Source organism: Saccostrea cucullata, unplaced genomic scaffold (genome assembly GCF_032062105.1).
Source record: "Saccostrea cucullata isolate Sc308-1 unplaced genomic scaffold, CSIRO_AGI_Scuc_v1 ctg1228, whole genome shotgun sequence".
Classification (NCBI taxonomy): Eukaryota; Metazoa; Mollusca; class Bivalvia; order Ostreida; family Ostreidae; genus Saccostrea; species Saccostrea cuccullata.
Window position 1 is genome coordinate 103887 of NW_026929291.1, and position 13710 is coordinate 117596.

General features: G+C 33.5%; 1 protein-coding gene across 1 annotated transcript; it reads left to right on the forward strand.

The window, feature by feature from the left end:
- Positions 1 to 8371: 8371 nt before the first annotated feature.
- On the forward strand, positions 8372 to 9831 carry LOC134280344 (uncharacterized; the record flags this gene model as incomplete). The annotated part of the gene is made up of 2 exons (XM_062762754.1): positions 8372 to 8627; positions 9144 to 9831. Coding segments are annotated over 2 exons (936 nt in total), but the record flags the coding sequence as incomplete, so codon positions are not given.
- Between the last annotated feature and the right edge of the window lie 3879 nt (positions 9832 to 13710).

Genomic DNA, 13710 nt, shown 5'->3' on the forward strand with positions numbered 1-13710 from the left:
GTGCCCAAATCTTCGAAGAGCAATCTTTGAAATTTATTTATTTTATTTTATTGTACAAATATAACTCTAAACTAGAAAAGAAACTCGTTGCGAGCAACGAGAGGTCTTCCGTCCGATTCTGAAAAAAACCCCGCAAAATCGAGCTGAAAAAGTGATAAAACTTTCATGGAAACAAAGGGGATTGAACCCGGGTCGCCAGCATGAAAATCCAAAGCGCTTACTATTACGCTACTGGGACCACAGCTCTAAATCTACTTGTATATATTTCTGAATAATGATAGGCGGTTACTATTAATATTTTTGCGCCAAACGCCACTAGTAAATCTTCGCGCCTTTTCTTTGGAATGTCCAATTAAATAGGTGTTATAGCTTCAATGGAAATAAAAAAAAGAACGTCCTTATAGCTAAAATTTCAAGGTAAAGAAATTGTTTTTAACACATTTACAAATTCTATGCATAGATAGATTTGTAACACTAAATAAGCGAAACTGCTATAATTTTTTTATTTTTAAATTTTCTGTTTATCCCCATACTGAACTATCCCTATTAGTTATTAAACTTTCATAAAAAGGTTGAAATGTTTCGCCGAAAAACATGTGTCGCCCTAAGACGGCCAAGGAATCAGATACCATTTATGTTCAATAACTTAAATCTATTCTTTGAGACAAGAATATTAATATGAACTCAATTCTTTTAAAAAGTGGTTTTACTATGTTTGTCTTTCCTATTAGTTTAATATGACTCAGGTGTGCATGAGCAAAACAAGAGATACGTTTAATACTTACTATATACTTCGATATTGTTTCTTAAAACTATTATTTGTAACTATGATTTAAGATCTGTTTATTTCCGCAAAACAAATGATAGTAGGTATGTATTTCATTTGCACATTTAGTCTTTTCTTTTTCTTCTTTGAGAACCAGCCGAAACCAATTATAGAAGACGTTTGAGACGACCATCGATTTAAACTTAGTTTGACACAGAATTGCAACGTAACTACATCGTGATAATCCCCGTATTCCTTCACATTTCATTTATCCTTATTACTTGCGTTCAAGCAAACGCTTGGCTGCCTCTGAAAACCCCTATTGCGAAATGTCGGAGTTGACATAGGCAGCCGCCATATTGGACCCGCTTCAGATTTTAAAATGTTAATATCTAGAGTTAGGATTAATGATTGTTCAAACAAATTATATAGTTAGCATTAGAAGAATGGTTTCTATTAACATTCCAAAAATAAATGAAAAATGTTGAAAAACAAAAAAGTTAGAAAATACGGACTTTTTAAATTTGCTTCCGCTAGCGACCGGAAGTACTGACGACACACGAAAAGGTGATTTCACATATCTAAAAGTAATCATCTATTATCTTTAAGAGGTCTCCAGTTAATATCTTAGACCATTTTCGTAAAAAAGGAGGGACAAAAATCCATTTTAAAATCAGAAAACTGTCCATAACTTGGAACCGAAGGTGAGTATTCCAAATTTTCCTTCAGATGAACAAAGTTCATATAATGACGCATAATTCCTGAAAGTTTCATAGAAAACCACCGATTAGTTTTCGAGAAATCGCCTGCACAAAATTTTGGGGAAAAAAATAAGAATAACTAGAAAAGAAACTCGTTGCGAGCAACGAGAGGTCTTCCGTCCAATTCTGGAAAAGAACCCCGCAAAATCGAACTGAAAAGTGTTTTCATGGAAACAAAGGGGATTGAACCCGCCAGCGCAAAAATCCAAAGCGCTGACTATTACGCTATTGAGACCATAGCTTTAAATATACATTTATATACTTCTGCAACAGTACATCTGTCTTAGAATAATGAAAGGCGGGTCACTATTCATAATTTTGCGTCAAACGAATTGAAGAAATCTTCGGGCCTTTTTCTTTGGAATGTTCCATTAAATAGGTGTGATAGTTTCAATGGAAAAAAAAAGAATGTTCGTATAGCTTAAATTTCATTGTTAAGAAAGTATATTTAACGCATTTACACATTCCATATCGTATATAGATAACTACCTGGTAGCACTAAATCAGTGAAACTGCTATAATTTTTATTTTCCTGTTCATGCCTATAATGAAATATCCCGATTACTTAAACTTTCATGTACAGCTTGAATTGCTTCGCCGAAAAGCGTGTCGCCCTACGACGGTCAAGGAATCAGACACCATTTATGTTTAATAACTTGAATGAGATCATTGAGACAAGAATGATGATATAAACTCCAATAAATTATCTTTTTAGATATGGTTTTCTTATTTCTGTCTTTTCTATTTGTTTAATTCAAGTGTGCATTAGGAAAACGGTGGTTACGTTTAATACTTACTATATATGTTTCTTAAAAACAATTACTTATAACTATGGTTTAAAATCTGTTATTCCGCAAAAGATAAAAGATACTAGGTATCGTATTTCATTTGCACATTTAGTCTTTTCTTTTTCTACTTTGAGAACCAGCCAAAACCAATTATAGAAGACGTTTGAGACCACCATGGATTAAATATAGTTTGACACACATTTGCAACGTAACAACGACGTGACAATCCTAGTATTCCTTTACACTTCTTTTATCCTTATTTTACTTTCGTTCAAGCAAACGCTCTGCTGCCTCCGTAAACCCCTATTGCGAAATGTCGGAGTTGACAGAGACGGCCGCCATTTTGGACCCACTTCAGATTTTTGAATGTTTATTTCTCGAGTTTGGATTTATCAATATTCAAACAAATTATTTAGTAAGCATAATAAGAAGGGTCTCTATTAACAATCTAAAAATCAATGAAAAATATTGAAAAACAAAAAAATTAGAAAATACGGACTTTTTAATTTCGCTTCCGGTAGCAACCGGAAGTACCGACGACACACGAAAAGGTGATTCGTCACATCTAAAAGTCATCATCTATAATCTCTTACAAGTCTCCAGGTAATATCTTAAACCATTTTCGAAAAAAAGGGGGGACAAAATTGCATTTTAAAATCAGAAAAGTGTCAATAACTTGGAACCAAAGGTGAGTATTCCAAATTTTCCTATCCATGCCACAACTTCATATAATGACGCATAATTCCTGAAATTTTCACAGAAAACTACTGAATAGTTTTCGAGAAATCGCGTGCACAAAATTTTGGGGAAAAAAATAATAATAATAACTAGATGCGTTCTTGTTGCTAAAGCAACAAGCGGTCTTCCGACCGACTTTTCGTTAGATATCTATGCAGCGTCATCCCATGAAATAGGTTTCAGAATGTATTTTTCCCTTTACGTTCATTTACAGCAGTCTCTCAACATATATCATGATTATTACAGATAACCTCAAAATATCTTTAAATATAGCTTTCAAAAATCGGCAAAATATTTCATACATGTTATAAAAAGTGAGAAAAGTCATTTACAATTAAAATATGATAGAAACAAAGAAAAAAGTTGGGAACGCCCACGGCGGGATTCGAACCCCCGACAGTGGGACAAAGTTTGGTTCGATCATATCTTTTCAATAAATGCACGCATCAAGATTAATTCTGAATACATATTTAGAATTCTCATAAGACACACTATAAACCCTGTAAATCAAAAAGAAAAATATTGAAAAACAAAAAAGTTGAAAAATGAGACTTTTTGAATTCACTTCCGTTTGCGACCGGAAGTGCCGACGACGAAAAATAAAGATCGTTGCCCATAATGGAGTTCGATGTTCTATCACCTCAGTGAGTTTCACTTTCATATCTTTAGCCGTTCTCTAGAAAAATGCTGGACAAAATGCCTTTAAAAAAAAACAAAAATCCCCAAAAATCGCGAACTAAAGTGAATTTCGAAAAAATAAAAAACACGTCTGGAGATATTCTCATGATGCATCATCCCTGTGAAAATCTTTTAAATCCATCCACGCACAGCGGAGATATCGCTCTAACTATGAAAAAAAGAATAATAATAATAATAATAAAAAACAGACGAATAACAATAAGGTCTTCCGAAGGAAGTCGGAAGACCTTAATAAGAAACAGTAGAATCACTAGAAGGTCTTCCGTGAAGACGGAAGACCTTAATAATAAGAAACAGTAGAATCACTAGAAGGTCTTCCGTGAAGACGGAAGACCTTAACAATAAATTAAACCAAATTGTCAGAAATTACCCAATATGAGGATTGGTATTTTGCCACTTGTTTAGAACTTAAAAAGCATAATAAATTGTATTGGCTTACTTGCAATTTTTCAACAATCACATGAATATTTGAATATTCATGTTTCTTTAATTATGTAAGTTTAATAGTTTCTCTTTAATTAATAAAAGGCAGATTACAAGTATTTAAATTCAAACAGACTCTATTTGAGTATCATTCATATACATTTTGAGCCTTCAGTAAGTTGTTTGCTTTCTGCCAATTTCAAATTAAACTGGCGCAATATTATAAAAATACTGACAGATGTTATACAAGATACTCCAGGCTTTCTGCCAATTTCAAATTAAACTGGCGCAATATTATAAAAATACTGACAGATGTTATACAAGATACTCCATAAAGAAGTTTGAGAAACTAAAAGATGCTGGAATTTACTCTTATCTCACCTGTGACCTCCTAAAATTAAACAATTGCCTTCTTTTTTCGCTTTGATTTCAGGTAAGTTAAATCCCCCCTTTCAAAATAGTTTCTACGTCACTGCTATGACTGCGATTTTCGTGAGTAAGAAATGATTTATGAACATGAATAAACCAACCTGCATTAAATAATGGAGCGTTGAATTTATGAAATATTCATTGTTTATCATTTTTTGTACTTAAAGTGATAAAAGATATAATACGTTTTCTGTTCTGTTTTCCTTTCCTCGTTTTAGAAACACCCCTCCAGAACCCCCCTTTTCATAATTTTATCCATTTCAAAACTGCCACTAGGATGAAAATTGGGGGGAGGTGGATAGGGTTAAACGATTGGGTACTAGAAACACTCGTATAATTACTTTATATCCTGAACTTGAAAATGAATTTATTAATCTTTCCTCGACTGACACCCGCCTCCTCCCAGACTGTTTTCAGTGGATACATATCCTAACATTAAAAAAAAAACAACTTATTATCAAAATAAATAAAACTCTGTCTGCAATAAGTTTGACAAAATTTCATAGCGCCCTCCCCCCAATTTTAGTGATTTGATGTTAATTTTAAGCCGGATAATTTAACCAAAACATATATATCGTGGAGGGTCCTATATCGCAGGGGTACCTAAATCGGTGGCATATCTTTTTGAGCTGATGATTTTTTAATGGAAATATTCTGTATTCTATATTTAAGTAAAAAAAAAATATTACTTACGATAATGACAAATATTTTTACTTTCTTGATAAAGAAAGGTTGTTCCCCCTCCCCCACACTGAAATAGCTTCAAATGGGCCTGCTATTTGTTTACTCAAGCTAAGTTTTTTTTTCTTTCTTACATTCAAATGTTACTAATATTTTAAAATAGGTCTTCTTTCTTTCATGTGCAATAATGCTCCACAACAACAAAGAAAAATGATCATACATGACTTTCTTCTTTCTATATTTACATACTGTACCTGTCACTATTAACCCATTAATACTAAAGAGTTCCAACTAGGGGAGATAACAATTTACCTTCAGCAAATTAGTAACAAGGGGCTGAAATAAGCAAAAGGAAGTTATATGAAGTATCTAAATCAGTTATTCCTATTCTAAAAATATATTAGATTAAGAATCTTATTTTTTCATTTAAATATCATAGAAATAATCCATAAGTATGGTAATAGACTTTCATTTAAAATATGTGAAATTGTAGCAAAGTATGGTATTTCAAAGTTAATTTACAACATGTAGATATTATTTCCCAAGCTCAATATTTTAATACAGAGTAGACCTTAGATCATTCTTAAAGTAATAATTAATTTAATTTAGTTTTAGCCTTGGTCTTGAGAGAAACGAGCATCTAAAAATGGCTAAAAATCATACTCAGTGATTTAGGATCTATAAATACACGTAGAAGTGTTAAAATAAAATATTCATTTAAATAAAATTTATCCTCATCCTCAATAATTGTGTTAATTGGACCATTGCTTTGAAAATGAAACAAAATATGAAAATAAAATGATGACAAAAGGTAACTTTTTGACTTGATCAATTTATATAGATTTTCCATTAAATTTTGTGTCATTTCCGTCAAATATACAAATGAGCTGTTCCTAAAAATAGACGCAGGGTTCGACATTTTTATGTAGATATTCTGACTTCTATTTTTATGTAGAAAATTTTAAGCCACTGAAAACTCCCAAGTTGCAACCTTCCATTTGGACAATTTTTTGAATTTTGCATGGTTTTCCCGCGGACTGGCTCTTAATTGATATATAAGTTGTAAACATGAAAACAGTAAACAAAGAAGGCATCATAGTATAGCTTTGACATAGATCGTATGTCATGGTGTATACAACTTCATCGATAATGTACATTGTTTCTGATTACATTCTTAACATAATGATTACAGGCGAGACTGGAATACAAAACTGTCTGCTGTATTCAAAGAGGACTTCAAACTGCCGGATAAATTCCTGGAGTCCGAATTGACAATCAAGGATCTACTGAGCCAACGCACGGGGTTTAGTCCCGCGGATGTATACACGGGGCTACCGAAAATAGGCCGGGATGAATTTGTAAAGTAAGATATATTACAAAATTATTTTCAATCGTAAAAAATTGTAGTAATTAAAAAGAAATGTTTTCAGTTTTTTCTTTGGAATTTTTTTTATTTCTTAATGATAAATACCCTTAAATTCGGAAACAGATACTTGAATAATTATGTGATTTCAGGAGATTAAAGTATTTACCAAAAAGTGCTTCTTTTCGGGATACATGGATCTTCAACGACCTTCTGTACGCGATAGCTGGTCACGTGGCGGAAGTGTGGACGGGCAAAGAATATGAACAGCTGATTGATGAGAAACTTCTGCGGGCTCTAGGAATGTTTCAGGCTGTTTGTGGAACCAATATTTATCCAAACAGCTCTCAGTCTGAGTACGCACTCCCATATCATTCCGCCGGGGAAGGAGTGCGACCAGGAAATCGGGATATATACAAGTAAGTATTCAACTTCTTTACGGGTCATTCTACGAATAGAGACCCAAATGGTGTCCCATCATTTTAGTATGTGTTGAGCAATACCTGGTTTATGAAATTTTGAAAATAAATCTGGAATATTGTAGAAGGAGATACTAGATATGCAAACACACCATAAGTACACCCCTGAAAGCAATATTACTTCTAAAAAAATTAACTTCATGGACTTGCTTTGAAATGCCATGTCCCAAGCTGCAATATCAAATTTGTAATATTGAATATGCGTGTGTGAAAACAAGTTTTCTGTAAAAATTTAACCGGTCGAGTTTGCTTAAGTATAATAAAATATTCATTGTTGATTTTAAAAAGATACGGGTTACTACTAAATTTTTTTTTCAAAAATAATCTATTGTTTGTAAAACGGTGTCCCTAATATTTTTGTCATTACCGAAACGGTAAGATTGATTGATTGATTGTATACTGTTTAACGTCCCTCTCCAGAATATTTCACTGATATTGGAGACCGAAACGGTGAGATATAACTGCAAAATATGAGAGATAAGAAAGATAATCCAAAAGAAAAATCCACGTGATTAAAAGTTTCAGAAACCGCCATCTATGATATAAGTCATAACGCTACCCTGTGGGTAATTAAGCAGATAGTGCATTGTAAATGGTATTACTTTCAAGCGTATGTTTATTTAGTGTCATTACCAAATGCTTGCTACAATAAAAGTACGATCACCTAGGAAAAATGCAATTGTTAAGAAAGATATATAGATTTGTTTTGAATTGTGTTGTACATTATATAACCCCTTTAGGTAAGTAGCGCCCTCTATATGCTGTTTAACATTTAAAAATGTCTTTACCGAAACTGTCATTACCGAAACAAATCCCTTGAATCAAATCGTGTCGGTAATGACATCAGTGTTACGGCAATGACAAATCATCTTTATATTGTCTTGTACATGGATTTTAAAACACTATTATAGTGTTTTATGCATTTATAAGAGGTTGTTACAAATAACTCCTATATGTGGGTCCAGTCCTGGGAGGTAGACGGGTCTAACCTACTTCTAATACATGTACACAGTGTTTTGACCAATTGTTCTGTTTAAAAATTAATTTTGCTAAAGCCACAAACTCTTCTCATTCTAAAAGTTATGGCAAACTCGGTTTAATGTTAATTTCTTAAAAAGTACTTCAAGATCAAGGGGTCAAGAATCAAGTACATGTATCTGTTAAACATTTTCCATTAAATACCCTCACAGAATAGGAGATGTTGGACCGGCCGGATGTAATAGGAGATGTTGGACCGGCCCAGAATAGGAGATGTTGGACCGGCAGGATGTATTTCTGCGTCACCTCAAGATTTGGCGAAGTGGATTCGATTCATGGCCTCTGGAGGAAAAACAGTGGATGGATATCAATTAATTCATCCAGATGTTTTCAAGGAAATCATTGAACCACAAATGTTATTGGATGCTTTTTCCAGAAGTCGATTCCGTCTTGACGAGGATTACCCTGTTCAGGCCTCCGGGACCTGGTACGGATACGGGTGGTATGGCGGGTCATATAGAGGTACGTGTGTATATGTCGTATATATTTATTTGCCTTGGGCCCCTGTTTTGTAAAATTCTTCTCTGAATCATATTTGATGTTCTTTGGGCCCTATTTCGTTTATAAATCACCCACAGAGTTATAGTGTGTAGAGCAACCTCGAACAAAACTCTAGGGCGATGGTCACGGTAAATAAAAATTTCTGTTTGAAAGCATATCCGTTTAATTATCTGAAGAATTATAAAGAGTCTATGATTCTTCAGTAACGTTTGTGAGGTTCTAATCAGCCATTTTATTAAGTCATCCGTTCAAGTATAATCAGACCTCTGTTTAAAAAGGTCATCAATTGCTTAAAATCCTTATTAAGTCTAATTTTTTCCTTTGAACTATTTTGCCTACTTTTTTATGTTATATTTCAAATGCCTAATTTGTTTCTAGTTTTATCAATAAAAATTCAGCATGTAAATGAATAAATTTCGATTCTCTTCAACTTGTATGTAGAATTTCTATTGATAATTTTTTTTTATCATTTTCTAGGGTATAAAAAGCTGCTCCATCCCGGGACCTGGTATGGCTACTCCGCTGTGGCTGGATTCTTCCCTGATCAGAATGCTGGATTTGTCATATCTGTCAATGGGCCCTGGTACATGGATTATACAAACTCTCTCGCTCCGTTAACTTATGTACTCTCAGACATTCTTCTGGGTGAAAAACCGTGGCTAGACAACACCACCATGTGCAGTTTCCCCTCTCCATGGAAATCCACAGGAACGTCTGCTACAAACAACAACACAGTGTCCACCCAGACAAGCCGTTTGGACATGAGTCAGTTTACCGGTGACTACGGTCATCGAATCTTTGGAACTTTGAAAATCAGAGAGATAGAATCTCAAAAACTGTCCTTCAAAATGAATTCTGCTGGGATTGGTAATCTCACACGTTTGTCTGATGGCTTAGCAAAATTCGGAATGACGTTCAACGAGCTGTTGAATGACGTGGCAGAGAGCACGTGCAGTCTGCAGTTCTACACTAAATCAGAGGGAAAGTATCAGAAGGTCACGACTACTTGCTTCTATTCTACTTTCGAATACCAAAGAGGAGTTAATTTTCTGAATCCCGAGCCCGACACTAATGCAGCAACAAAATTTATTCAATCCTGGCCCCAATTTCTCCTTTGTTTTATAGCCGTTTGGCTTCTTATTTTATATATTCAATGACAGATGGTACAAACCTGTAAAGAAACAGGATTTATAATTATTTTTGGACCTTTTTTGTTACTTTAAAAATTCTCTAGAATTAAGTTCTTGTAATTCTCAATGCTTTTTAATCTTCTATCCGAAATTTCAAACAAGTCTTTTACAATAGCTTGTTCAATTAAAATCACATTAGTTTGACACTATTACTACCATTAGTGAATGAAAAGCTAAATTAAATTTATTCCTTTCACCTACGTGAATATGACTTAAGTTGTTTTATTATATGATTTTTAATCGTTTTATATCATCATTCCTGAACATGACTAATCTCTAAATAATGTAACACATTTAACAGCATCTTCTAATTTTATCACATTGTTCATCCCAGTTCTTTAAACTATGAACGTATTAATAAATTTTGGCAATCTTGTAGAGAAATTATTTCATTTTTTTAATGTTTTTTGTTTTTTGTTTTTTTTGTTACAGAATATGCATCAGATATACCAAAATTCATTTAAATGAAAAGAAATCTAATCTGTTTTATTTCAGTATTTATTAGTGCTAAATATTCAAAACATCTTTCAAACTTACATATAAATCAAATATCGATGTTTAAATGTTCGGTCATTTCGACCTACTATTAGTTACTTTTTATCCGTTTCTTTTTATTACACGAGACAGAGAGCTTGCGAATGTGTCATTCTCGCGTATGACAGTTTTCCTTAAGATTAGATAGATTCATGAAAAGTTTGTTTTTACCATAAAAAAATTTATTTAAGAGAGTTTAAAAAATTATTTTAAAAGTAAACTTGTTACAATTTACAGCGATAATCAAAATGTGATCCACATTTCTCGAATATGTAGTATGAAACAAGATTTACAAGAATTAGCTGTGAAATTCTATAAAGAATGCTTAATGAATTGTATTTCATTAGAAATGGAGTGGATTCCAAGAACTGAAAACATTTAAGCAGATTATTTTAGTAAAATTTTTGTTTACGATGATTAGTCTATTTCTGTAAATATTTTTTCAATTGTGTGATAAAAAATGGGTCCCATTTACAGTTGATAGATTCGCTGACAATAAAAACCAAAAAAAGTTTTAAAGAAATTCAATTCCAGATTTTGGGTTCCAGATACTTGTTGACTGGTCGTCTGAAAACAACTGGTTAGCACCGCCCATCGGATTAGTATCTAGAGCTTTAAATCATTTAAAGATATGTAAAGCAAAAGGTGTATTGATATAGTATTGTACCAAAGTTAAAGGCGGCATTATACTGGCCTTTGTTGTGGAAGTACGCAGAACAAAAGTATTATGATTTTGTCAAAGATGTCTTAGAGTTGAATCGACCAGAAAAAAAATTAAAGAGCGGTTCAGAAAAAGCAAGTGTGTTGTTCCGGTAAAAAGTATTTGTGATAATTTAATTAATACAGTTATAAAATTGTAGCTGATGGAGAGTTCCTGATTTGAAGCAGCAGCAGTTTTATCCATATGTTCCAGTAATTAAATGTCTAAGGGATTTGAAACTTTAATTTAGATCCACTTAAGTCTCTGAATCATTCATTTATATAAATCTGGGAAGTGGACAAATGTTTCGGAGGTATACATGTAGTAGTTGTGAATTTAAAAAAAGAAAAAGAATGCACTATATATATAAGTTGACCTTTTTGCACTTAAATTATAACTCCTTGGTTATTTACTTAATGGTTGATCTTATTTTATCTGATGTAACGATGGCGAAATATTTAATCTTATATAACATAGAACAGTTTAAGTAACATTTATCATTGAACCAAATTGAAATGCAGTTTGAAATTTGAATTTCAATCCAATGTTTTCTCGATCGTCCGCGTGGTACAAAACGCGGACGGCCGAGAAAACATCCATGTGTATTGCGGACGGCCGAGAAAACATTGGATTGAAATGCAACTTTCAAGAAAGCATTTCAATCCACCTAGGTGATTCTCCGAGGGAAAGTCTTAATCCAGTGGTTCATCAAAAAGGACAGTAGATATTATTTTAATTTCTGTATTATATACATTCAACAACTCTCTTCATGAATGTGTAACTAATCTGTAAAGTCCACTGTGGGCATAATCAGGAAAATATGCCCTCCCCCCTTTCAAATAAATCATAGTCATTTCACTCTTTTCGTGTCACTTGCCTTTATACGATATGTAATACGTGTATATGTACAATGGGTAAGATATAAAAACCTTCTTTTTTAATGTCCTTAAAGCTAATACACTTATTTAATGGAACATTGCCAAGAAAAGGCGTAAAGAATTTCGGTTTCCGGAAGTGGATTGAAATGCAGTTTGAAATTTGAATTTCAATCCAATGTTTTCTCGATCGTCCGCGTGGTATAAAACGCGGACGGCCGAGAAAACATCCATGTGTATTGCGGACGGCCGAGAAAACATTGGATTGAAATGCAACTTTCAAGAAAGCATTTCAATCCACCTAGGTGATTCTCCGAGGGAAAGTCTTAATCCAGTGGTTCATCAAAAAGGACAGTAGATATTATTTTAATTTCTGTATTATATACATTCAACAACTCTCTTCATGAATGTGCAACTAATCTGTAAAGTCCACTGTGGGCATAATCAGGAAAATATGCCCTCCCCCCTTTCAAATAAATCATAGTCATTTCACTCTTTTCGTGTTACTTGCCTCTATACGATATGTTATACGTGTATATGTACAATGGGTAAGATATAAAAACCTTCTTTTTTAATGTCCTTAAAGCTAATACACTTATTTAATGGAACATTGCCAAGAAAAAGGCGTAAAGAATTTCGGTTTCCGGAAGTGGATTGAAATGCAGTTTGAAATTTGAATTTCAATCCAATGTTTTCTCGATCGTCCGCGTGGTATAAAACGCGGACGGCCGAGAAAACATCGGCCTTGTGTATTGCGGACGGCCGAGAAAACATTGGATTGAAATGCAACTTTCAAGAAAGCATTTCAATCCACCTAGGCTATTCTCCAAGAGAAAGTCTTAATCAAATGGTTTATCAAAATGACAGTAGATATTATTTCAATTTCTGTATTATATACATTCAACTTTCTTCATGAATGTTTATATAACTAATCTGTCAAGTCCACTTTGGGTATGATCAGGAAAATATGCCCCCCCCCTCTTCAAGTAAATCATAGCCATTTCACTCTGTTCGTGTTACTTGCCTTTATACGATATGTTATACATGTATATGTACAATGAAACCACGAAATAGGCGATAAAAACCTTCTTTTTTAATGTCGTTGAAGCTAATACACTTATTTAATAAAACATTTCAAAGAAAAGGCGTAAAGAATTTCGGTTTGCGGAAGTGGATTGAAATGCAGTTTGAAATTTGAATTTCAATCCAATGTTTTCTCGGCCGTCCGCGTCGTATGAAACGCGGACGGCCGAGAAAACATTGATGTTTTCTCCGACGTCGGCCTTGAGTGTATTGCGGACGGCCGAGAAAACATTGGATTGAAATGCAACTTTCAAGAAAGCATTTCAATCCACCTAAGTGATTCTCGGAGGGAAAGTCTTAATCCAATGGTTTATCAAAAAGGACAGTAGATATTATTTCAATTTATGTCTCATATACATTCAACTCTTTTCATGAATGTTTATAAAACTAATCTGTAAAGTCCACTTTGGGTATGATCAGGAAAATATGCCCTGCCCCCCCCCCCCCCCCTCTTCAAATAAATCATAGCCATTTCACTCTTTTCGTGTGACTTGCCTTTATACGATATGTTATACATGTATATGTACAATGGAAAAGAAATTTAGGCGATAAAAACCTTCTTTTTTAATGTCCTTAAAGCTAATACACTTATTTAATAAAACATTTGCCAAAGAAAAGGCGTAAAGAATTTCGGTTTCCGGAAGTGGATTGAAATGCAGTTT